Raw genomic sequence first — 27,028 nt, forward strand, 5'->3', positions numbered from 1 at the left:
TGGCACGCTCTTCAAAAGTGCAGAGAGGGGCAAATCCTCCTCCATGTTCCCTGATTTTCTGCACAAACCAGATCTCCCCAGCTCATTCCACAGAGATATTTATGGTTGCTGGCTAGCAGACATATTGAAAATATGCATGGCACGTTGCCAATGTGCAGATCTGGAAGAAACAGGAGCCTGTCAGTCCTGTTCCACCCCACCCTGCCACAGCCCTGGCAAGCCCCATGGGTCAGTTTGCGCTGTGAACCCTCCCACTCCATTGCAGGCGATGCTTATCAATAGCAACCGTGGCCTCCTCCCTCTGCTCTCTATAACATAACAGGCCGGCAGTGCCCAGAGGATTTTGACTATTCCAGTTTTAGTAAAAGTCTGGGGGAAACCCACGTAAGCAAGTCTATTGTTCTTGAGGAGAAAAAGAGTATGACTTTGGTGTAGAGAAAAGAGGAGGACAGAATCTGCAGAGGGGTAGGAGGCAGGACGACAGTCTTGGAGAATGGCACAGGTGGAGGCCAGAATATGGTGGATCCAGGCAAATCTGAACTGACAGTGGGCCAGGATGCGCTGCCTCGCAGGGAAGGTGCAGCCCAACCCCAGCTTCCCAGGAAAGACTTCCCCCTGAATTGTAAGCCGGCAGTGTGGGATTCAGTGGGTGGACAGTGTGGGATTCAGTGGGGAAATACTACAACATGAGTCAAACAGCAGTAACCATGGTGACAACACTGAAAGCCAGCTCTCTCTGGCTCATGTCTCCACCAGCACACACACAGGACCCAGCCCTCCACATTTAGGTGGCCTGCAGTGAGGCCCCATTCGGGTCTATATTCTGTATGAGGGCTCCTTGGTGGCAAGTGACAGAGATCAGCGTCAGCAAGCCTGAGCAGAAAAAGGATGCGAAAAAGGGAGGTGGGCCGGGCGCGGTGGCTCACACCTGTAGTCCCAGCACTTTGGGAGCTGAGGTGGATGGATTGCTCGAGCCCAGGAGTTCAAGACCAGCCTGGATAACATGGCGAAACCTCATCTCTACAAAAAATACAAAAATTAACCCGGCAGGGTGGTACGCACCTGTAGTTCCAGCTACTTGGGAGGCAGAGATGGGAGATTCACTTGAGACCAGGAGGTCAAGGCTGCAGTGAGCCATGATCGTGACACTGCACTCTAGCCTGGGCAGCAGAGTGAGACCCTGTCTCCAAAAAAAAAAAAAAAAAGTGTTGGGGGAAGTTGGGGTTGGATTCCTTGGATTTAGAATCTGAGGAAAAAAGAGGAAGGGTGTGGGGGCAAGAGCAATACACAAAATCCAAATGCAGACGTGAGACCAGGCCTCAGGAATTTAAATACTACAGGACTCTCTTTGTCTTGTCCCTTCCGTCTGTACAGCTTCTCAACTTACCTCTGCAGACCGGCTTTCTCTACTCTTCCTTTCTCATGGCAGAATGTGCATGGCTCCCAGGCCGACACGCTGCAGATGCAGCCACACATACCAACTGACTCACAATCCATCAGGGGCCCAGACTCAAGCTTTCAGGCGAGAGAAACCAAATACTCAGCTGCGTTCGGAGTTCCTTTTTATTCTTGTTGCAGGTGAGCCGTGACTATCAGGGGCCAGTGGCGTGAGGGTAAAAGGAATTTATCAAGACAGTTGTAGGTAAAGAAAGGCAGATTTATTAGAAAAAGTATAAAAATATGTTGCAAGGAAGCAATGGGCAGGCTGGCAAAAGAGAAGCTGAATGAAAGGAGACAAAGGCTTGGTGGGGATTTTATAGGATAGAGCTCGTGCTGTGTGCTGAAGAGGGTTTTGTGCAGTACTGATGATGTCAAGGTTGCAGTGCGCTAACCTGCATTCTTTCTATCAGCCGAGGATCTGGAGATAGCTGGGAGCAGGAAGATTGTGTGTTATTTACGCAAGAGGGCTATGTGTCCTGGACCATGAAGAAAGGCAGACTTATAGCTTATCTGCTTTTTTTTTTTTTTTTCTTTTAGACAGAGTCTCACTCTGTTGCCCAGGCTGCAGTGCAGAAGCACGATCTTGGCTCACTGAAGCCTCTGCCTCCCTGGCACAAACGATTCTCCTGCCTCAGCCTCCCGAGTAGCTGGGACTACAGGCACCTGCCACCATGCCTGGTTAATTTTTGTATTTTTAGTAGTGATGAGGTTTCACCTTGTCATCCAGGCTGTTCTCGAACTCCTGACCTCAAGTGATCCACCCATCTCCACCTCCCAAAGTGCCGGGATTACAGGTGTGAGCCACCGCGCCTTGTCTGCTTTCTCTTTTTGCTTTCCCTTGATCCCACCAACCCAATTCTCCACTTCCCTCAGCCCCCAGTTAGGACTCCACAATTCTCCCAACTCCATTTAAGGTGAGAGGTCATGAAGTACTAGCTTGGCTGCTGGGCCACTTTATGAGGATGGCAGGGAAGGGATTCTGAGGAGGTGCCCCATGGGTGTCTATGCTGGCACAGGTCCCTGTTGCCACTCACAGTGTTATTCTTGCCATTCCCACTTTCTCAGATCTCTACAAGCCTGCCTCTACTCCTTATTTAGGTCTCAGCTCAAATACTACCTCCTTGGAGAAATCTCTGCTGACCACACTTGCTGAACTGACAATCGGCTCCTCCCCTGCCCTTTTCTGATATGGAATGAATTGTGTCCCTCTCTCTTTGCAAAAAAATTCATATTGGTACCATCCTAGCCCCGGGCACCCAGAATGTGACTGTATTTGGAGATAGGGCCTTTAAGGGGGCAATTGACTTAAAATGAGGTCTTAATCCAATACGAATGTGTCCTTCTAAGAAGAGGAGATTAGGACACAGACAGGCATGTAAGAAAGACCATGTGAAGATATAGAGAGACGTACAAGCCAAGGAGAGAGGCCTCAGAAGAAACCCACCCTCCCAACATCTGATCTTGGACTTCTGGCCTGCAGAATTGGGAGAAAATAAATTTCTGTTATTTAAGTCACTCAGTTCCTGGTGCTTTGTTACAGCAGCCTTAGCAAGCTCGAACACTCTCTATCCCTTTCCCTGGTTTTATATTTCCTCAAGAGGCAGGTGTTTCAGATCAGGCAGCGTGGTTAAGATCATAGCCCTATAGCGTGGTTAAGAGCATAGCCCTGGGCGTGGCTGCAATAAGGGCAGTAGTAGTGGCAGCAGCCACTTCCTGTGTGTAGACAGGAGAAGTGACTGGTAGGAATGTGGGTGTGGTGGTGGTTAGTGCTGAAGACAGGCCTGGGTTAGGCTTGAGGGACAAACAAGGAAGGTTAGGCTGAGGTGGCCAGGGCTGAGCCTGGGCTGGAGAAGGGGCTTTGCACCTGCGGTGGCACCTAGGACACCTCTTCTCCCTGACGCTGTTGGCCTGCCCATCCAAGGCAGGAGGGGCTGACTCCCTTCTAAGCAGGTTCTGGCTCTCACTCTGTTCCCAAGGGGCTCTAGTTGCAACCTAGTTGGTAAGACCTCATAAACCATCATTGGGCACATTACTGCCACCAACCCTATTTCATTTGTTGACCAGGTTTTGGTGAGCCTGTTCATTCAGCGAGCTAGAAGGGGTGGATTTTGCAAAATAGTTGAGGCATATATTAGGCCCCCACTAAAGGCCTTGGATATGAGTAAGTACATGCAGATAACTGGGACTAGAAACAGCAGACAGCTACAGTCATTTCGTTCTAGAATTGGAAATTGCTTTGTCTTCAAGGCATAAATGGTTCCCCAGAACACTCAGCCTCTCTTTCAGTCCCTAAGTCTGCCAGCCACCCAGAATCCAGTTGTTGACACCAGAAAGACCAAATGCCCTGAGGCCTGACCCAACTCTTCACTTGTCACCCAGATGCGTTAACACCATGTAGACACACAATTGCCAAACTTGCCTGGGCTCCCCGGGGTCCAAATGTGAAAACTGGAAAGCTGCTGCTTTGCTCTTTTCTGGCTCTTCCTGTATTCTGCTGTCTACAAGACTTAATACCAACATTTCTGTTTACATTTCATAATGTAAACATTCATAATGTCTACATTGTGAGACATTCTTTCCCTATTTGGCCCACTGTAGTGCTAATTTCTGGGAAATTTCTCTCCTCTTTTCTGGCTTGTTTCAGGTTCACTCACTTTTTATATTTTCATAGTTCTTCTATTCTCCTCTTTCTTTCCTTTCTCTCTGGTTCTATTTTCCTATTTAAAAGGTGACTTTAAAAAATTGGCTCTGCTGCCGGGCCTGGTGGCTCACGCCTGCAATCCCAGCACTTTGGGAGGCTGAGGTGGGTGGATCACCTGAGATCGGGAGTTGGAGACCAGCCTGACCAACATGGAGAAACCCCGTCTCTAATGAAAATACAAAATTGGCCGGGTGTGGTGGTGCATGCCTGTAATCCCAGCTACTCAGGAGGTTGAGGCAGGAGAATCGTTTGAACCCAGGAGGCGGAGGTAGAGGTGAGTTGAGATTGCGCCATTGCACTCCAGCCTGAGCAACAAGAGCGAAACTCCGTCTCAAAAAAAAAAAAAAAAAAAAAAAATATATATATATATATATAGGCTCTCCTCCAATTACTGTCTTTCTTTCTCTTTTCTGCTCATCCTTAAAGACTTTCCCTTTTTGTTCTCATCTTCATCTCCTACTCTTCTGGCTCTAACTGAAGTTCTTACCCAGTTTCCCTCCTGACCTTCTGGACCGCCACCTGCTTTCCCAAGGTTCCTCCTTTCCCTCCTGTGGAGATGCCTCTCTTAGAACCCTTGCTTTTATCAGGGGCCTACAATCTCTGCATCAGTAGAAACCAGCCAGCCTATTTGTTTGAGGGCTAACACTGCCTTGTGCCTTATTTCAAATAACACAGTGATCTGTACATAGAAGTTACTCAATGATATTTTAATTGATTTTATTAGGTTTCTTTTTCGCTTATCTTAGAAGAGGTATATGACTTTGGATTGGGTAATAAAGAGCTGTTTATTGCATGTGTACAAATTATAAATTCCCAGGCACACCTTGATCATATCAGGATCCTTTTGTTAGCTTTATGGGGCATGAAGTTGGCACCAAAGTATTCATGGGGATGCACAAGTAAGGAAGTGAAGCCAAAAGGATGTCTGATCATACAATCAGGTGTAAGCAAGCCCCCTAAGTAGCCAGGGCATGAACTTCGTCTATCTCCGAAATGACCAGAAGAAAAGGCAAGAGTGTGTTTCTTCCTTTGCCTCCACAGCAATTCATTTGGCTATCTACTTTTTTTTTTTTTTTATTACCAATGGCTAACCCTCTAAGGGTACCACGCCTGGCCATGAGGCCTCATGACTCAAAGTCTTAAGATTTATAGCATTTTCCTTGGAGACCAAGGGCATTCCTGTGGGTGACACCTTTTTATTACCCAGAGGTTAGTCATTTACTATGGTGATCTATTCAAATAAATTGGTTGCCAGGCCACGTCTTCAGGTAAGAGTTCACATTTTCATTAAATAATCCCCAGCCACACTGTGACTTCTATGTGCAAGCCTAGAGGGGACAATGTTGCAGGAACAGTGCCAGCCACTAAGACACTTTCAAATTTATCCTAGAGAATGCCAAGACAGCTTCTCAATTCCATCAAGTGAGTCCCTTACAGGAACATATCCCTAAGCTGAAAAACTGCAGGAAATAATTTATCTTTATGTTATTAATTGGTTACTATAAGGGCTACAGGAATTATTTAGGAACCAGATGATAACTGGTTTTCTCCATAGGTTACATAAGCCGGTTCCTGCAAAGATTCTTCCCTTACCCCCCTTAATTTTTTTTTTTTCCTCAGAGATCCTTGTTTTGGCCTGCAAGGATTCTTTGACCTGGTGCTTTTCCAGATAAAGTTTAAGAGTCAGGATTTCTGGATTTTGTTCCTAGACATGAGTGAGCTTGGATAAGTAAATCATTTTCTCTTTTAGTCTGTTTGGGCTTCTGTAACAAAATATCATAAACTGGGTAGCTTATAGATAATATACATTTATTTCCCACAGTTCTGAAGGTCGGGAAATCCCCAGGCCAGCAGATTTGGTGTCTGGTGAGGGCCTGCTTTCTGGTTCACAGAGGGCGCCTTCCGGCTGTGTCTTCACATGGTGGAAGTGGCAAGGGGTCTCTCTCCGGCCTCTTTTATTAGGGCACCGATCTCATTCATAAGGACCCTGCCCGTATGACCCAATCACTTCGCAAGGCCTCCACCTCCTAACACATCACCATGAGGGTTAGGATTTCAACATATGAACTTTGGCGGGATATAAACATTCAGACTATAGCACCCTGAGAGTAAAAATGAGATAATAATACTTATCTCTTTCTTCCAACGAAAACATAAGGTGAAGTTAAAAGGAGGATATATATATATAATGTGAATTTCCTGTGCAAAATGTGTTAAAGAGTTGTCTAATTGCTTCATAAGGGAATTGCTTTGAGACTAGGCCTATTGATCTAGAATAAGTAGTCAATTTGTAGTCAGTTCCCTAGGCAATAGACATTGAAAAGGTTTTTGGTTTTGTATTCTACAAATAAAGCAACCTATTAATTGAATTCCCCTCAGTGAATTCTTCACTCAGGTGATTCTGGAGAGGGCGGGGGAGAGACGCGGCCGCAGCCCAGGCCCCCGGAGCGCCACGGAACCGAACGGTGGTGGCAGAGGGCGCGCCCCTCAGCCCGCGCTCTGCCCGTCGGGAGCTTCCTGGTCGCCCCTGCGGCGGCGGCGCGGGGTGTCAGGCGGACGCGGGGCTCGCCCAGCATGGTCCGGGGAGAGGCTGGGCTGGGCAGGGGAGCCGCCCCGCCTCGGGAGAGGCGGGCCGGGCGGCGCTGGGAGTATTTGAGGCTCGGAGCCACCGCCCCGCCGGCGCCCGCACCTCCTCGTTAGCAGCCGTCCGGAACCAGCCAACGAGCGGTGAGCGGCGCGGGGCGCTGGGGACGCGGCTCCGGCCGGGCAGGGGTGAGTGCGCCCGGGCGCTGCTTAGGGCGCGGCTCGGAGGGGTTCGGCTCCCCGGGACCAGGCCGGGACGCGCGCGGAGAGCCCCACAGCCTGTGCTCTGCCCTCCGGGTGCGGGGCGGCGGGCCCGGGGCGGTCGCCTTTGATTCTTGAGGGCGCTGGCGCTCGGGAAAGGTTGGCAGCGCCTTCCGAGACCCACACACGTCCCCGCGGCGGCACGGGCCACCTTCTGCGGAGCCTCGGGGGCTTCACCGCCGTCGCACCTCCGCCGGCTGCGCTCTGCGGCCCCGGAGTAAGCCCCATCCGGTGAAGAGCCGCGGTCTGGTCACCCCAGTCCTGCCAGGTCCCGCTGCGAGGGGAGGCGGAGGGACTCGCTCAGCAAACCAGACGGCCGCTCCAGTTTCTCTAACTGGGGTTGGGGCCGGGTAACCCTTCCCCAGAGCTCGGCCGCGGGGGAGCGAAGGGACTTCTGAGGACTGCATAGGGCGCCTCCCGGAACCCACAGCTTGGCTCGCCCGGCCCCTTTTGAGCATCAGCTGAGGCTGGACTCGGAGGAGATCTCTCTGTGGGGCGCGAATGAGTTCTTCCACGAGGACCAGCTGCGGCCGGGCTGCAGCCGCTCTCTGGTTGCTAATCCCACAGAAATGGTGCTTGCCCCATGGCCTGAGTGGGCATGACCCGGCTTAGCGAAGACTGCAAACTCTTAAGCTTTTCCGAATCAAATGCCCTTCCCTGCCCAGACTGTCTGTGCCGAGGAAGTGTTGGGTGTGGCAGAATGTTGGTCCTAGTGTGCAGAGCCCTAGCGGGGGACTCCCAAAACATGTTTGAGAGTTTATTCTGAATTATTGGGTGCTCAAATAGAAACACTAAAACGATTGCCCTCTGAGAAGTAGGCACTAAGGGCCAGGGAATCGGGGACGCATGGTGGAGGCTGGGACTTAGGCCTCAGTCTTACCCTTCAAGTTAGCCATGCCGATTCCAGAGACTGCGGAATGTTTGTAAAGTGACTCTGGGAGTTGGGTTGCTGCACAATGAGGACACCTGGACCTCAGTGACCCAGGCTGTTTCTAGGATTGTGGGAAAGGAATGGGAGAAGGCTCAGTTAATTCTGAAGAAAATGAGGCTGATACAATGAACCACTTGGGCACAGAGCTTGAGAAGAAAAAGCTGTCGTCAGCTTCCAAAGTTCTGATTTGTTTACTTCAAGGTTTTTGTTTTTTGTGTTTTTTGTTTGTTTTTTTGAGACGCAGTTTCACTCTTGTTGCCCAGGCAATGGCACGATCTCGGCTCACTGCAACCTCCGCCTACTGGATTCAAGCAATTCTCCTGCCTCAGCCTCCCGAGTAGCTGGGATTACAGGCATGCGCCACCATGCCCGGCTAATTTTGTATTTTTAGTGATGGTGGTGGTGGTGATGGGGGTGTCTCTCCATGTTGATCAGGCTGGTCTCGAACTCCTGACCTCAGGTGACCCACCCGCCTCGGCCTCCTAAAGTGCTGGGATTACAGGCCTGAGCCACTGCGCCTGGCCTACCTCAAGTTTATAAACATTTCATGCTAGGAAATTGTGTGTTTCCACGAAAGGTAAAGTTGAATAATGATTATTTACTTTTCTCCAACAATGGTCTCCCTTTTAGACATTGACTCTAAATCCTTAGGGTAGGGTCTCTCATTCTAGGGATGATCATACCCCATCCTTGATCTTTGGGGGATTTAAGCAGCTTCCTAAATTCATATTTAGAGGTGACATTTAAAATCAGCACTTAGTCCAGATTCTGGGGAGAAGTTTGATGATGGTCCTTGAATATTTAGCACTTAGAAGTGCTAGGAGGATGCCTCAAAAGTTACGTAAGAAGCACAAGAGGACGAGTACCGCCTGATGGATTGACCCTGAAAACTAGTTGTGTCCAAGTAGAATAGGTGTCTTGCTCTGTTAAGAGGTCTTTAATCTATGATAGTTCGCTGTGCTACAAATATGCATAGGTGCTTTATAAAGACTTTTCACTTAGTGAGGTCAAGAGGCTAATGCTGGTCTCATGTATAATTTAGGTACCTTTTTACATAGAACTTTCATTAGCCAGACTATAAACCTTAACTGCAGCCGAGACCTATGTTCATGTAGTATGCCTTCAGAATCTCGTGTTGACCTTAAATGCCAAGTGACTTGTAAACTTACGTACTTGATACTTGCGGTAACTGATCTCAAACATAGCTCTTCTTTCCTGTCGTTTGGGACACAGGCTCCCACTCAAGGGTAGCTCCTTGTGTCTGGTGCCTGAACTGATCTTCTCATTAAATTCTGAGTGGGTAACTTGAGAGCCAGGCTAGGCAGTGCTTGCTGTATACTTCCAGTTCGCTATTGACTAAGTGTCATGTGTTCTCTTTTGACCCCTGTTCAGCTTTTCCATAGCGGGAAAAAATCAGTCACTGAGAAGCAGAAAGTAACTCTACCTTCCTTGATGCCAGGGAGCTATGATGAGAAAGAAATCCTAGGAAAGGACCAGTTCTCTTTATTCCAACTTAGCATCACTGAATTTGTCTTTGGAAAATGGGCTTTCCTCAAGTCCTGCTCTGTGTTTCAGCAAGGACAGAAAGTAGACTGCCTCTTGTGCTACTTGAGGAGCAGTGTGGGGCAGTGCCTAGGGGCTCAGGAAACAGTCTTCTTCCGTTACAGCTTGCGTACAGGTCAGGGACCTTTATGAGCAGAAATTTCAGAAGTGTTCCTGGGAACCCAGACAACCAGACTGATTGCTGGGTGGGCCTAGAATAGCATAGCGCAGCTACGCTTTGTTAAAGGGAAAAGCTACCAGTTAACTGATTAAAATGGTCTGTATTCTAACTCATGTTTAAATTCCTTATTCCAAAGCTACACTGAACTGCTTACTGTAGGTGTTTACAAATGTGGAGACCCAGCTAGTATTTCTCTACTTCTAGTTTATTTTTTGAAGTGTTTTTTTTTTTTTTTTTCCCTCTGACTCTTCAAAATTATCTGATCCTGGAAACACCAGGATGGGGTTCACATATCTATAGTGTCTGTAGAGTGGGAGGATTTCTGACATTTGATTGTATGTCTCTCTCTGTAAACTACTCATCTGAAAAGAAAAACGAAAAAAATTTTCAGGCAAGTAAGGATGATATTTATCTGAATAGATGTCTTTTTTTGTTTTCCTGGAAGTTTTGAGGTTAATAATCTTGATTTCAAAAGAGCATCAGTTATAATGCTTTTTTTTTTTTTTTTCCTCTTTTTCTTGAGATGGAGCCTTGCACTGTCTTCCAGGCTGGAGTGCAGTGGTGCCATCTTGGCTCACTGCAACCTCTGCCTCCCGGGTTCAAGCAATTCTCCTGCCTCAGCCTCCCTAGTAGCTGGGATTACAGGTGCCTGCCACCACAGCTGGCTAATTCTTTGTATTTTTAGTAGAGATGGGGTTTCACTATGTTGGCTAGGCTGGTCTCGAACTCCTGACCTCATGATCCTCCCGCCTTGGCCTCCCAAAGTGCTGGGATTACAGGTGTGAGCCACTGCGTCCGGCCTATAATGCTTTTCAAAAAAGAAATCTCATGGTTGGAAGTTGACATAATCAAAACCGTACATACCCAATTTTTGGAAAGTACACTTTATTGGTTAAAATATGGTTATAATTAGCAAAGTGACTACACAAAATGGCATTCTTGTATTAAATATTCAATATTATTTTGTGCTTGAATGAATCACCCAGTTAGTTTTCTGACCAAAACACAATCCTTTTTAAATTTTGTTTACAATTTCAGTGTGTTATGTAGTTACAGATGAGTTAGTCAGAGAATTAATTTCCCAGTGAAGTAATTAACACTTTCAAAGGACTGTACTTTAAAATTTCAAAGTGTGATATTTTCTATTGGTGTAGAATGAGCCTAAATAAGGAGTAAAAAGACACGAGCCCTACTCCTTGATCTGCCAATGACAGATGACTTTGGGCCACCATGTTATCTCTCTGAGCCTCAGTTTCCTTATGGTGAGAACACAGGAGTCTCCCCCTTATTTTCAGGGGATGCATTCCAAGACCCCCTGTGGATGCCTCAAACCATGGATAGTACCAAACCCTATATATACTGTTTTTTTGATCTGATAACCAAGCCTGCTACTAAGTAACTTGTGGGTGGGTACCATCTGCAGTGTGGATAGGCTGGACAAAGGGATGATTCATGTCCCAGGCTGGACAGCGAGATGGCAGGACAGTACAAGATTTCACCACAAAGATTGTCATTATAACTAAAATAGATAAGGTATGTGAACATGCTTTATAAGCTGAAAAGCACCACACAAATGCCAGGTTCTAGTGGCCTTGTCTAATATGTCGAGACAGAATCTATACTGCTCTCCAAGGTGGTGTTGAAACAGTGGAAATGCAGTGAGAGCTGCTTTGTTTCCCAAACTGGATTTGGTTAGATTGGAAAATAAACTAAACATGCTTGAGCGGAGGCTTTGAAAAGAATAAATATTAAATTATGGAAATGCCTTCTTTATTTGACTTTCTGGTTGGAATCAGCCTTTAAACACATCTTAATTTGAATAGAGTGATGTTAGGACCCTTTATAAAGCAAATTCAGGCTAGTTTGAACAATTGAAACTACCTTTTTGGTTTTGTGGAACCACGTGTGTACATTCATGTAGGGATACACTGCTAACTAGCTAGATTGGCGGTCCTCAACTAGCCATGATTTTGCTCCCAGGGGATATTGGCAATGTCTGAAGACATTTTTTTTTCCTTTTTTTGGTAGAGACTGGGGTTTCGCTATATTGCCTAGGCTGGTCTTGAACTCCTGGGCTCAAGCAGTATTCCCGCCTCAGCCTCCCAAATGACTGGGATTACAGGTGTGAGCCACCACACCCGGCCTGAAGACACTTGGTTGTCACAAGTTGGAGTGTGGTGTGCTGGAGTTCTGGCAGCATATGTAATGAAGCCAGCAATGCTGCTGAACATCCTACAGCGCACAGGACAGTGCCCCACAGCAAAGCATCTGACCTGAAGTGTCAGTGGTCCTGAGGTTTACAATAAGCTCCTGTGCAATGAGGACATTTAAAAGAAATCAAAATGTTGATAACATTATTGCTGGGTCTTTGATATGTTGCCTTAGGCTGGAAGAAGTATGTGTAATTAAAGGAACTAAGCTTTCTGCCCACCTTGAAGTTCAAGATTGTTTCCTACTGGCATCCAAAATGAGGGAGACTTTCTTTTCCTGAATTAAAAATTTTCATTTATTTTCCTTTTCTGTAACAACTCTTCTCTCAAGTTCCCCCTCCTCTAGCAACACAGTTTCTTATACAATAGTGTGGCAGCCTTTTGGGGAAGGAGGCACATGCAGAGGAGCTCACAACTTTTGCTTTAAAAAGCCAAGCACTACAGGATGTAAAAAGTAAATGAAAGATGCAGTAACCGCTGGAGTCACCGTGACTTCCCTGTCAAGCTGCCAGCAGTTCCCTAGGTTGGAAAATGGGCATGGTCATAACCTAACCACTTCTGAATAGGTTTCAGAATGACCATGTTCAAAAAGAGATGTGTGGCTGGATGTGGTGGCTCATGCCTGTAATCCCAGCACGGTGGGAGGCTGAGGTGGGAAGATCACTTGAACCCAGGAGTTTGAGACCAGCCTGGGCAACATAGTGAGACCCGGTGTCTACGAAAAAAATAACTCAGCTGGGTGTGGTGTTGTGTGCCTGTAGTCCCAGTTACTTGGGAGGCTGAGGTGGGAGGATCACATGAGCTTGGGAGGTGGAGGCTGCAGTGAGCCCTGAAATCATGTCACTGCACTCCAGCCTGTGCAACAGAACAAGACCCTGTCTCAAAAAAAAAAAAAAAAAAAAAAAAAAGAGGTGCAGAAATATTTTAGTCAAAGGTAATGTCTGACTATAATATAAATAATAGCAGTATAGTACAGGATGAGCATCCCCAGAGCAGAAATCTGAAATGCTCCAAAATCCCAAACTTTTTGCATGTCTGCATGATGCTCAGAGGTAATGCTCTAAAGAAATGCTCACTGGAGGTCTTGGATTTTGGCTCTTCAGATTAGGGATGCCTAACTGGGTATATGGACATATTCCAAAATCTAAAAAAAAAAAAAAAGGAAATCAGAAACACTTCTGGTCCTATTTCAAATAAGGGATACTCAACCTGTATAAAATATCCAGTGTGTATAAATGAAGCATGTTAAGCTCTAGGAGGAGCTCTGCCTGTTTGAGTTTTACCACAAAAATGTAATATTTTGTGCTTTTCTTTCTTTCTTTTTTTGAGACGGGGTCTCACTTTGTCACCCAGGCTGGAGTGCAGTGGTGCAATTACAGCTCAGTGCAGCCTTGACCTCCTAGGCTGAAATGATCTTCTCACCTCAGCCCCTCAAGTAGCTGGGACCACAGGCTGCACCACCACACCTGGCTAATTTTTGTATTTTTCATAGAGACAGGGTTTTGACATATTGTCCAGGCTAGTCTTGAACTCTTGGGCTCAAGCAATCCGCCCACCTTAGCCTCCCAACGTGCTGGGGATTACAGGCATGAGCCACGCCCAGCCAATATCTTGCATTTGAATCAAGTAGTGGACATTTATTGAATCCCTTGGGGCGATGTCATTTCTAAAAGTGATTGAGTAAATATCACAGGTAGGCAATCAAGGATATTCTGGTTGTTTCAAGGTCTATGTAATTCAGGCCATGGCACAGGTGATCCTGAGCTTAGGAAGAACTCACCCATGCCTCAGGGGCCCAACTGCCCTCCTCCCCTCACAGCTGGAGCACCTGCAACAGCTGTGAAGCATCTTGTGCTTTAGGAGCCTTGACATGGGAAGGAACAGGAGAAAGCAGGATTGATGTCTCCAGACCACCCCTTGTGGCAGCTTTGGGCAAGGCAAACCCTCTTTGGTAGCATCTTACACCCAAATATTTTTTTCTTTCACGTTGCCTGAATTTTTTCACCTTAGTTTGTTGTACTGCCAAAGATTTTATTTGGAATAACAAGTACCTTTAAAAAAAGAAAGCACATACAAACTTCAGCTGCCCTTTGAGGCTTAGCTCCAACAGCACTTTTCCTTTCCTTCTTAGAAGTAAGCTTTCTGCGTTTGAATTCCTACAGCACACATTCTAACTCATAGCATTCGTGACTTGTTATTTCACATTTCCATGGATGCATCTCATCTGCCTTGCTGGACTGTGGGCCCTTTGGCTTTTTTTAAAATTCTTAATCTTTATGGGTACATAGCAGGTATATATATTTATGGGCTACATAAAGATGTTTTGACACAGGTATGTAGTGCATGATAATCACATCATGGAAAATGGGGCATTCATATTCTCATTTATTTGTGTTACAAACAATCCAAGTATACTTTTAGTTATTTTCAAATGTACAATGAAATTATTGACTATAGTCACCCTGTTGTGCTGTCAAATATCAGGCCTTATTCATTCATTATAACTATTTTTGTCACCCATTAACTATCCTCACCTCCCTCCCACTCACCCACCCCCAGTACCTTTCCCAGCCTCTGGTAACCATCCTTCTACTCTATACCTCTGTGGGCTCAATCGTTTTGAGTTTTAGATCCCATGGCCCCTTTGACCATGCAGATCATGGCCTATTCATCTTCGCACCTAGACAGGAGCCTGCGCAGTGCCTGACCAAGAGCAGGCATAAGTGTGTGCAAATAGAGGAATAAATAACAGGGCAGCAACTATGTCTGGAGGTCATTGTCTTTCCTGTCTCAGTAGGAATCAATCACTGCTGATCTTCAAAAACCCAGAGGAGGGGATGGGGCAGTTAGTGGGGACAGAGGGCAGATGGGCAAGATGAACACACCAAACCCTTTATAAGGAGTAAGGAAGGAAGGTGAAGAAGAACCAAAAAGAAACCATGACTGTTTACATTTTTCACCTGGAAAAGGGACAGGACCTTTTCTTCCTCCCTGCCTCCTCCTCCCTCATGCATTGTATGGCCTCTTGGTCTCAGGATTCAGAGCACAGGCTAGTGTGATGGAAGTTTAAACTTGTGAGTTATATTTAACTCACAATCTAGCTGGAAAGCATCCCTGCCCCTTGAGGAGATGTTGTGTGGTCCCACACTACTGACTTAGGCATAATGCCTAGAGATTGACTAGAACTGCACAATGAACTAGTGGTGAGGTTCAATTTAATGGAAATCGGTGAAAGCTTTCAGGATCAAATGATAACCTTTGTCTCTTTCTTTCTCTCAGGAAAATGGCAGACAATTTTTCGGTAAGTGTTTTATGCCTGTTTCTTACCCTCGATCAACTCCACATGGTTGAGCGTTGGGGGTTTTGTTTTTACCATGACTTTCCCTTTTCACCCTCCCACTGTGTGGCTTCCCCTAGACTCATTTGTCCAACGAGGGCTTGTGAGCTGGAGCCTTGTTTTCCCAGCAGCAGATTTGGGAAGAAAGCCAGGCAGAGCAAGGCCTGGGACTCACTCACAGTAACCCTTTCACCAAAAGGCCCAGGGCGGAAGGGAGTGGACTCTGCTGGCAGGAGCTGAGAAATCCTCTGAGTAGCGGGAAGCGCGGTACAGTCTGGGCATTCTGATGTTTGTGATTGTTTTTCTCACAGTGATTAAAAAATATGTGCTGTAAATAGAGGAGCGCTAGCTCCTGACTTGGGCTAATTATGAAAATGCAGCCCTCCCTGATTTGAGACCTTGGGAGGCAAGAACAAAGTGAAAAAGCATATGTAACCCCAACGTCTAATTTTAGTCTTAGACACTCAAAACTATTAACAAGTGGAAAAAGTATAATGCTATGCATGTAATGCCTTTGCTATATTCCTCTCCTTCTTAGATCACATATTCCTATTTCCCTGAAAATTCTGCTTTTGAGAATGCTTTCTGTCCTGTAATTGTTTATGTCTTTCTTTACAGCTCCATGATGCCTTATCTGGGTCTGGAAACCCAAACCCTCAAGGATGGCCTGGCCCATGGGGGAACCAGCCTGCTGGGGCAGGGGGCTACCCAGGGGCCTCCTATCCTGGGGCCTACCCCGGGCAGGCACCCCCAGGGGTTTATCCTGGACAGGCACCTCCAGGTGCCTACCCTGGAGCACCTGGAGCTTATTCCGGAGCATCTGGAGTCTACCCAGGGCCACCCAGTGGCGCTGGAGCCTACCCATCTCCTGGACAGCCAAGTGCTCCTGGAGCCTACCCTGCCACTGGCCCCTATGGCGCCCCTGCTGGGCCACTGGTGAGATGGCATTCCTCCTTTCATGTACTTGGCATGCAGAGGGCTTCAGGGAGACCCTGAGCTTTAAACCTGCTGTGACAGCCACTTCTCAAGGGCCAGCCATGGGCATATGTTGGTAGAATCGAAAAATTAAGTGTTCATGTTGAGCTTATTGTGTGTGGTTAGTATAAACAGAAGGTAATGAATATTTTGAAGGCACTGATAAAGCTGCTTATGAATATAAACCAAAATTGTAGTAATGGAGAACATTTTGGTTATTATTAACACTTACTGAGTACATGTCAATAATATGCATCTACCTGGATGATCTAATTTAACCCCATTACCACCCTATACGATACTGTTAATAACCCCATTTCACATGTGGGGAAATGGGGCAATACAGAAGTGATATAATTTGTCCAGGGTCATTGAGCAAACAGGTAGAGGAACCAGGGTAATCTGGTTTTGAAAAACCTTCTAAAGATAATTTTGTGATCTAAGGGTTGAATTTTCATGCAAATTAAAATATGTCTTAGCAAGTGAATTCTAAATGTAAAACATAACTCTGTGGGGGATCCAGATACATCTCAGCCACAGGATCCTTCCTTTCCAGATTTATAGTCTAGTTAGATGATAAAACATATAATAAATATGAGGAAAGAGCTAAGTACCAGTGTGGGATTAGACCATTTCAGAACTATGCAGAAGATGGCACAAGATAGCATTGTCTCCTTTTAGGTCGGTTCAGAGTAGAAAGACTTGGGGGAGTGGGTGGCATTGAGATGGGCCTATACCAGAGATGGTTAGTCAGTTGCAGAGAGAGGGGGACATGAAGGCTGTGGAAAGGAACAGGCAGATGTAAGAGAGATGACAGAGGAAGAACCCCCAGAACCTACTGATTATGTCTTAGAAGACATAGAAGACTCTGACTTTTCAAGGCTGAGCAATTAGAGCCATCAGCAAAGCTTTAGCCCAAACTGGGAACTCATGAAGGGGAATTGATGGGGGAGGGGGAGGGAAGACCATTCTAGTTCACACTTGTTGAATTTGAGGCACTAGCAGCAAATCCAGGTGGGAAGAAGTACAGGACTAATACACATCAGGACTAGAAAGAAAAGATTTGGATAGGCTGGCTGTGGTGGCTCATGCCTATAATCCCACCACTGTGGGAGGCTGAGGCAGGAGGATCACTTGAGTCCAAGAGGTCGGGGCTGCAGTGAGCTATGATCACACCACTGCACTCCATCCTCAACAACAGAGACCTGGATTTTTGAAACCTTGTCTCAAAAAATGAAAAGGCTGGGGTGATAGTTAAACCCAGAGGGAAGCCTTAAAAAGGGAAAGAAAAGAGGCCATAAATAAATAGAGCTTTGGGGATATTCACAGTACCTTGAATGTAGATGGTCAATAAACATTTGTGGAATGAACCTCAGTTTTAACAGTGTTCATTCTATAAATATTGAGTATCTGCCACGTGCAAAGCACTCTGCTGGAGCCATGTGAGTACAGACCATATGAGAACCCACAAGCCCAGTATGTGATATGCTGCTTGCCCCCAGGAAGCAGAATAACCACAGTGAAGCAAGTGACATGACAGGGCCTTAAGAGTGATACAAAAATGTTAATGTTGATCACAAGATCTAGCTTAAGCCTTTCCAAAAAATAGCCAACATGAATGAGTAGATTGGGATGGCCATAGTAATGAGACTTACTGATGGCTTTCTTTTCAATTATTTGTACATGTAAGGAGCCTTATCTCTTTGGCCCCTGGGCAAAGTGGCCTGAGAGTCTGGAAAGATGGCATATACTAGAGTTATGTGTTTTTCACACATATTAATAGTAATGGAACTTCAGCAACATCGTTTTCTTTCCCTAAAGAAACATGACTCCCATATGTACTTGTTCATTCCCAGTCTGTGCCTTATAACCTGCCTTTGCCTGGAGGAGTGGTGCCTCGCATGCTGATAACAATTCTGGGCACGGTGAAGCCTAATGCAAACAGGTAAGGAGAGCAAAATTAACAAGCCTACCCTATTTGTAGATTGGTTTTTGAATAAAGAATGGCCTATTTTGATTTTTTTTTTCTTGCCCTGTCTTACGGTGCTATTTTGAATTTTGATAAAATTTTAAAAAACTACATATTTAGAATCTTGGCTATACCATCATATAGGATTATCCCATAAATCCGTACATATTCCCATATAATTTTGCTAAGCATCGGGGCACTCATAGTAAATGGTAACACACCTTATTCTATACTTTGATATGTATTATGTCAGCTAATCTCCATGGTTGAAGGCAGGATAAGGAATATTGCTTTCCCCTTTTTATAGACAAAACTGAGGCTCAGGTTCTACAGATGATCAGTGGTAGGCCTGGGAACCCGTCTTTTGAGTAGATACTATTTGCTTATGGGTTTGAAGAGATTCTTCAAGTTAAAAACTTCATCATAATAAATCAACCTTTGCTATTGGAAGTGGTTTGATTGATGAGGTGGGCTAGGATGGGGTGAGGCTTTATTTAGGAAAATACATGCTAATTATGGCTGTCCTGGGCCACTTGGCCCTGGTTGTCACCACTGGTTATGTAGTATTTACATATTATACAAAGAAGCTGGCCATGTCCTGAAACCATCCGGGATGCTTGCGCCTGAGGTTAGTGGAAGAATCTCTAGGTCTTATGAACAGTACCTAAATGGTACAGATTCAAGCCATGTACACAGGTTTATGCAAGAATCCATAAACAGTCTCAGTGTCTGTCACCTTGCTCCACATCCTGCCATCAAGAGATGGACTTCACTTCTGATCTGATAATTTCACATTGAAATGCTCATTCGCTCCACCTCAGCCAGCCTCCCCTGTTTCTGCAATGGTAGTCACTATCCTAAGCCAACCCATCTTTCCACACAGCCTAGACAATTTCTGTAAGCACAGAACTTCCCCATACAATAATGCCCGTCTCATAGCAAATTACAAATATATATATCCTCTATGTCCTTATCCGTATTTCCTCCCAACATCACATAGAACCCAGCACACCTTATCCTGTGCACACAGCACTCATGATTTATTAAATATCTGCTCTCCTCCTCCCACAACCCCTAATGCACACTGAATACCCAGTGTGGTATCCTTGTCTTGTTAGAGTCATTTCACTGGAAAGTTTAGCTCTAATGCTAGAGATGTAGATTGAGACTGGCAGATCAAAACTAATTCTGGTTGAAATGGTTAATGGTAGTAAACTAAAAAAACTGTTGCTTAGTCCTACAAATTCTATGACGAACTGCATAGAAAAAAAAAGTACTTAAGGTGACAGAGATGACAACATTGTATATTTAGTCAAATACAAATTCTATTGCTGTTTTTTCCTTACAAGTTTAATCACTGGAAGATCATTTGTGGTTGAATGTGACTTTTACTGGGTGAATCAAAATACAGAGAATCTTTGTTAGTTGGTCTCGAGTGCAGACCTGGCTTTAAAATAAGAATACCTACTGATGATTCTGGTGTTACTGCTCTATAGAGCACACTTTGAGAAACTCAGGGATGGGGTTAGTCAAAGAGGACTTGTGTTTGCATTAACATCCAGGGAGAAGGAACAGGGTCAAAAAGCTAAACTAGCAATTTCATTGGTTCCAGCTCACATCATAGAATGTTTACCACATTTACTATCATGACTTTACAACTTAGCAACAAGATACTGAATATTAACTACCTTATCTCATCCTTGCTGTTTTAGAGGAACTAGGGCTTCTGGTTAATTACGAGGAAGCCAGGCATTTGATGGCTGTTAACTATATAGCTGGCTTGCCTTTACCAGGTATTGAAAGCAAACTGGAAGAGCAGGAAACATTATCTATAGTAAGGGATAAAGTATCCTCAGAGTGGCTCTAAACCTCTGTAAGAAAACCTCGAAGGGTTTTCATGAGTCTGTAAAGGAGGCATTACAGATGAATGGAAATATGATCGAAGACAATGAGGCAAAAAAAATTCAACATATATTGTCTTGCTTACCTTTAGATTTTATGATAGTACATAGAATATCAGGTGTAGGATACTTTCCAGTTTGAACCCATTCTGATTTGCTTTCTGTTCAGAAAAATTTCCTAGGTACTGTATTATGAAATTATTTGCTTTTTAGAAAATTATATTCTTTACTTCGTGTAGATATACAGTTTTAATCATTTTAATAACTGGTCTTTGGTTTAAAACAGAATTGCTTTAGATTTCAAGAGAAGGAATGATGTTGCCTTCCACTTTAACCCACGCTTCAATGAGAACAACAGGAGAGTCATTGTTTGCAATACAAAGCTGGATAATAACTGGGGAAGGGAAGAAAGACAGTCAGTTTTCCCATTTGAAAGTGGGAAACCATTCAAAGTAAGTTATTGCTACTATTATATATTGATAATGTGCATTTCTCATGAGGAATCACTCTAAAACCACAAAGCACTTGAAATGAGTTTTTATCACCTGTCCTAAGGTGCCTAACCAGTGTATCTTCTCCCTGCCCAGGGGACCAGGCTCAGCAGGCTGAGAACATGGCCAGGAGTGGCACACTCCACACTTCTTTCAGGCACCTCACCAGCATCACTGCTGCCACCCTTCTGAGTTTAAGCCTTTCTAGAGATGAAAATAATATAATCTTTAACAAAAAAGGCAAAAGTCTTTATGGTACAGTTGTACTGCAACTTTGTTGCTTAAAACAACACAGTTGGGCTGGGCGCTGTGGCTCACGCCTATAATCCCAGCACTTTGGGAGGCTGAGGTGGGCGGATCACAAGGTCAGGAGATCGAGACCATCCTGGCTACCACGGTGACATCCCGTCTCTACTGAAAATACAAAAAATTAGCCGGGCGTGGTGGCGGGCACCTGTGGTCCCAGCTACTCGGGAGGCTGAGTCAGGAGAATGGTGCAAACCCAGGAGGCGGAGCTTACAGTGAGCCAAGATCAGATTGTGCCACTGCACTCCAGCCTGGGTGACAGAGCGAAAAAAAAAAAAAAAAGTTGGCATAGAGATCAAAACTACATGTTTTTTATTCTAAAATTAAAGTTTTATGAAAAGTTTATAAATTTTAAAATTAACAAGGTTTCCTTTCCTTTACTCCTTCCCCCATCCTCACAAAAGATTGCAATTTGATGAGTATCTTCCTAGTGTTTTCTGACATACAGCACGCTTTTTATTTGTAAGCACTGCTTCAACAAATATTAGGTCCACAGCATTGAGTTAGGGTTGACTATAGAGTGGTAAATAAAACAGCTGGACTGTAAACTCTTCAACAACAGGGACAAATAAGGACCATAGTCTACATTTGGTGGACATCTTTTCATATCAGAATATTGTTACTTAATAGCATTTTTTTTTTTTTTTTGAGATGGAGTCTCGCTCTGTCGCCAGGCTAGAGTACAGTGGCATGATCTTAGCTCACTGCAACCTCTGCCTCTCAGGTTCAAGTGATTCTCCTGACTCAGCCTCCCGAGTAGTTGGGATTATAGGTGTGTGCTACCATGCCCAGCTAACTTTTGTATTTTTAGTAGCGATGGAGTTTCACCGTGTTGGCCAGGATGGTCTTGACCTCTTGACCTCGTGATCCACCCACCTCGGCTTCCCAAAGTGCTGGGATTACGGGCATGAGCCACCACGCCCGGCCAATAGTATTTTATTTTTAGATGTGATAATTTAACTAGTACCCTACTGATACAAATTTACAGAATAGAAACACTCCAACCTGGAAATGTTTTACTAAAATACTGTAATAACTATCCTTACAAATATTTTCTTCCTAGAAGCAAATCTTCTAGAAATCTTTGCTTTAAATATGTATGTTTACAATTTAGGTATTATCAAATTGCTGCTTCCAAAAAGATGTAGGAATGAACATCCACTAACTATTGGAAGAGTAGATTTCTCCTACCCTTGCCAAAACTGATTATCACCAATCTTTACAACATTTGCCAAAAGAATCCTACTTTTGTGTTTTTCTTTCAGGTGTTTTAGGCCATACCAGAACTTTTGGTTGTTTTGAGACAGAGTCTCACACTGCCACTCAGTCTGGAGTACAGTGGCAAGATCACAGCTCATTGCAGCCTGTCAACCTCCCAGGCTCAAACGATACCCCCACTTGAGCCTCCTTAGTAGCCGAGACCACAGATGTATGCCACCCACGCCTGGCTAATTTTTTTATTTTTATTTTTGTAGAGATGGGATTTCACCATGTTGCCTGGGCTGTTCTCAAACTCCTGGGCTCAAGAGATCTGCCTGTGCCTTTGCCTCTCAAAGTGTTGGGATTACAGGCGTGAGCCACCACACCCAGGCTCTTTTAAGTTTTTATGCAGGCAAATCCTTAGCCTTCACCTTTATGGCTTCACTTATATATCCTTGTAATAAATTTGTTGCTTTTAAAAAAAATCTGAATAACTTGGAATTTTTGCTGTAAAGTTACTTTCCCTGGATCTTAACTGGTCCCGCGAATGATAAGGATGAAATGTTGGACATCCTGAGTTCAGGCCAGACTGGTTTGAAATTAATGGACTTTTTTTTCCTTTCAGTTGACAAAAAATTGTTTCTATCATGTACATGAAACATGTATATATTGTGGAATGGCTAAATCCAGCTGACATATGCATTACCTCATGTAATAGTTTATGTATATGCCATTTCAGATACAAGTACTGGTTGAATCTGACCACTTCAAGGTTGCGGTGAATGATGCTCACTTGTTGCAGTACAATCATCGGGTTAAACAGCTCAATGAAATCAGCCAACTGGGAATTTCTGGTGACATAGACCTCACCAATGCTTCATACACCATGATATAATCTGAAAGGGGCAGACTAAAAAAAAAATCTAAACCTTACATGTGTAAAGGCTTTATGTTCACTGTGAGTGAAAATTTTTACATTCATCAATATCCTTCTTGTAAGTCATCTACTTAATAAATATTATAGTGAATTACCTGTCTCAATATGTCATTTAATTGGAGTGGTTTATTCTCGATAATGTGCAATGGAAAAAATATGCAGCAATATTAATACTGCATTGGGGCCTCAAGGTTTCCTATACTTGTTAAAATCTTTTTCTTAAGGAAAGAAAGTAAATACTACCTCAAGATTCTCTCTTCCAGAATTTCATTAAAATCAGGAGACGTTCCAAGGAAATTATTCTGTCATTTTCTTAAGGAAATATGTTCAGGAAATGAGAATAGCATTAAGAAAAAGTTTACCTATAGATGACCTATAGACAATTATTGTTAGGATTCTGGTATATTTCTTGACTGCTTTTTAATCTCATTTCTCCTTCTAAACTATAGTTTGCTGCTTTCAGATCAGTAATTTGATATCAATAAAGGAACATCTCCCTGGTTTTTATGAAATCTCTTACAGAGAAAAAAGGTATCTTATATAGTCAGCTTTCAAAATTTAATTGTTCCCATCGTCAACATTCTTACCCATGCCTTTCTACCCTTATTAGCAGCAAGCCCAAAGATTAATAAAATTCCAAAACTAGGATGTGGCAAAACCACTTCATCTTATAGAAGACCAAATTTTTTTTTTTTTTTTTTTTTGAGATTGAGTCTCGCTGTCACCCAGGCTGTAGTGGCGTGATCTCAGCTCACTGCAACCTCCGCCTCCTGAGTTCAAGCAATTCTCTGCCTCAGCCTCCTGAGTAGCTGGGATTACAGGTGCCCACCACCATGCCCCGCTAAGTTTTGTATTTTTAGTAGAGACGGGGTTTCACCATTTTGGCCAGGCTGATCTTGAACTCCTGACATCATGATCCACCTGCCTTGGCCTCCCAAAGTGCTGGGATTACAGGCGTGAGCCACCACACCAGGCCCAAAATATTTTATACAATACTACCTTTTCACATCTGTTAAATTAGTAATTGTCACAGGTTGGGTTTCCCAGGAAGCAGAGAGATTAGATCTCAAGAGGCTTGTGAGGGAGTGTACTTGCAATCAGTACATGTGGGGATGGGAAAGACATGATTGGGTTGAGGGAGAAGTTGAGCAATAACTTAGCCTACCCTATGGGAGTTCTGAAGCTGGGATTCTTCAGAGCTGCAAGGGGGCCAGGCCTTTTTATACCCCCACTTTAATCAGTCACTGACTATAGGACAGCTGGGAAAGAATGTGACCTGAGATAACATGGCTCTCTTCAGCTGACACAGCACAGTCCTCACAAGGGATGTCAGCTGAGGGCTGCTGCCAGCAGCACTTCCTGCACCTCAAGGAGTAAGTCCTCTATTGCTAAAGAGGGATGTGGGCAGCATATCATAGCATATTTCAAAAAATTCCTTACCCCAACATTTGGGTCTTGACTTCTACTCTTATTAAATAAATGGAAGAACATAGCTTTGGAGAAAAGAGAGAACTTGGTTTACACAAAATTACTTAAATCCTCTGAGCCTTGGTTCCTTTGTCTATCAAATGCACAGGTCTTATAGAGTTACTGTAACATTAAGTAAAATATTGTTTGCAAAGGGACTGTCAAATAGTAGGTCCTCAATAAATAGCAATTCCCATTCTATTTTGGTAGAAAAGAACTTTTTTTTTCCTCTGACAATACACTGCATTAAGAACTCTTGCTCTGTCCAAAACAGTTTTCTTTCATTTTGTCTCTAAAAATTTTCCTAATACCTCATAATTCTAGACTCCAATAGCCAAGCACGTTATCTAGTAGGGGACACTGATGGTTGCCTACCCAATATCTATTCCTTGTTTCCTAAGAGCCAAGGTTTTATTCAGGTGTGATCCCAGATTCAACAGGGAATTCTGATTCATTTAAGTCAATCCCCTGCTGGCTTACTGATCTGCAGATGGGGATGTGGCATTAGTTGGTCTAATCAGGCCAAAGGGAAGAACATAACTCTAACTGCCAATAGCAGCCATCTTATGACCCCAAAAAGACCCAGCCGTAGAGGAGAAGCCGACATCAAGGATAACAGAATGAACTAGGAACAGAAAGTTGGACCTTGATGTGATCACTGAGCTATTGATTATAAAGTACCTGGAATCACTTTGATAACTTGTGAAATAATAAATTTCCTTACTGTTAAGCCAGTTCGAGTCCATTCCTTGTTTGAGTAATTCAAACAAGCCATGTAGGAAAAAGAAATATACATAAACTAGGGTTTTCTAATGGCCCAGGGCCATGAACAGCTGAAAGCTTTCTAAACAACTCAGTGATACATCTTATTAAAGATCACATTTACTGACATTGTCTTATTCTGATCTGCTTTATTTTTGAGAGCAAAATATTGTTGTGTCACATATTGCTTTGTATTAACTGTAAATCTTGGGTTTCTTTGTACCAGTTTTTTAAATGTTCATATGACTGATATGTTATATGATTGACACGATTTTTTTCAAAAGTAAAAAGCATCTCCTCAATGTCTCTTGGGCATGCCAATGGGAAAATGAAAACAAAAAGGCAAGGACTTAATGGGTACCTCTAATGATTGAACTGTTTGAAACCGCAGCATGTCAAACTGACTTCGGAATCCAGAAAGCTCATGTAAAGAAACTCAGAATACTATGGAAAAATGTAATACCCAAAGCTGTTCAATGTCAACAAATTTAGGATTTCAAACTAAGAATAAAGTGTAAAAAGATGCAAATACTTCTGTCACAGGTTAATATTTCAATTAAACTAAAGAATGTTTATAAGCGCTAAGTATACTTAGCCTTAAGCTTATTCCTTTCAAACAAGAGAGGCAAGGCACAGTATATTTTTTATTCTGTGTTGAAAATGTACAAAATATCCCCACTTCCCTTGAGAAAGAGTATATCTAAAATACACTTTGATAAACAGAGTATTAAAACATTATATGATACTATAGAAGTGAACACAAATACATTTTCTCCAAAATTTCAATAGTCTAAAGAATATATAAGCATTGATAATGTGAAGGAAAATGGATTTATTTTTAAATTCAAAATTCTCCTTGTAGAGGTGAAAAAGTAATCAAGTTACCACCAAAAGAAATGTGTCTGGCATGCTCTTGATGTCTCCTCTCCAGCTGAGTAAATGGATTACTGCACTGTAGACCTGGCTGGAGAACAAATCCAGAGAAGTCAGTAAAGTATCCATCACGAGTTTCACCAAGTAATTCTTTAACATTGCTATAGTAAATTAATAAATAACATAAATAAACCGGGTGCGGTGGTGCACACCTGTAGTCCCAGCTACTCGGGAGGCTGAGGTGGTAGGATCACTTGAACCCAGGACTTCAAGACCAGCCCGAGCAACATAGCAAGATCCCATCTCAAAAACAAACAAAAAGAAACATGTAAATATTTTCCCTATATAACAATAAAATTATAAACAACGATTATGCTACTTTCTAGCAGATCTTATTTCAAATGTATATTAGTTATTTTTAAATTGGAAAGGTATATTCAGAATATATGTATAAAATGTGAATAATATGTAAATGGACTCAACCAGTGTATGCAGAATGAATAAAACTGAGGCCATATCTTAAGCCACTTACACAGATTCCATAAATCCTAAACCATATAATAGCACTTAATAGCCCTTTTACTACTGTGTGATCCTGCTGAGATCTTTTTACTCCCTCAAGCCCTGCTTCAAGTTCAAATTATGCTACTGGGGCAAGCAATAATTTGGGTCTAAAATAGACATCTAAATATTAATATTTACAGAAGTGAAAAAAATCAGACTAAATGATAAGGTACTAAGATCTATCAATGAGAAAACATAATTGTGATGTACTTTTAATCACATTACTAATATATTAAAATATTATGATTTGGTAATCTCTGGATTTACTTATAACAACATATATTCTCAGAATCAATCATTCAGAGTTTGATCTGGGAACAGGGTTAAATCAGGTTTACATAAGTTGGCCTTATTCTAAAAGCCCTGATCCTCTAGGTCTCAGTGTATGATTAAAGAA

General features: G+C 43.6%; 2 protein-coding genes across 9 annotated transcripts in view; one reads left to right on the plus strand and one right to left on the minus strand.

Annotated features, from left to right (window-relative positions):
* Positions 1-6,822: 6,822 nt before the first annotated feature.
* Positions 6,823-23,056, plus strand: LGALS3 (galectin 3). 3 transcript variants are annotated; one of them, XM_065548830.1, is made up of 6 exons: positions 6,823-8,493; positions 15,129-15,150; positions 15,805-16,122; positions 18,018-18,106; positions 20,318-20,483; positions 22,768-23,056. In XM_065548830.1, the coding sequence occupies exons 2-6, from the start codon at positions 15,133-15,135 to the stop codon at positions 22,921-22,923; spliced, it is 747 nt and encodes a 248-aa protein (XP_065404902.1). In that variant the 5' UTR covers positions 6,823-8,493; positions 15,129-15,132; the 3' UTR covers positions 22,924-23,056. The 3 variants fall into 3 exon arrangements, with proteins under 3 accessions (XP_065404902.1, XP_005561371.1, XP_045252392.1); XM_005561314.3 differs by having other exon boundaries at positions 6,823-6,913; XM_045396457.2 differs by having other exon boundaries at positions 6,823-6,868.
* A 2,769-nt stretch (positions 23,057-25,825) lies between these two features.
* DLGAP5 (DLG associated protein 5) overlaps positions 25,826-27,028 on the minus strand; it is a 42,890-nt gene continuing 41,687 nt past the window's right edge. For 3 of the 6 annotated variants that reach the window (XM_073997431.1, XM_073997430.1, XM_005561317.5), the window contains 2 exons: positions 26,280-26,370; positions 25,826-26,158 (listed from right to left, as the gene is read on the minus strand). In XM_073997431.1, coding sequence (XP_073853532.1) covers positions 26,139-26,158; positions 26,280-26,370 — 111 coding nt within the window. In that variant the 3' untranslated portion in view covers positions 25,826-26,138. The remainder of the gene's footprint in view (positions 26,159-26,279; positions 26,371-27,028) is intronic. The other 3 variants (XM_045396456.3, XM_015453814.4, XM_005561315.5) reach the window with 1 other exon arrangement.

The sequence above is a fragment of the Macaca fascicularis genome, chromosome 7 (genome assembly GCF_037993035.2).
Source record: "Macaca fascicularis isolate 582-1 chromosome 7, T2T-MFA8v1.1".
NCBI lineage: Eukaryota > Metazoa > Chordata > Mammalia > Primates > Cercopithecidae > Macaca > Macaca fascicularis.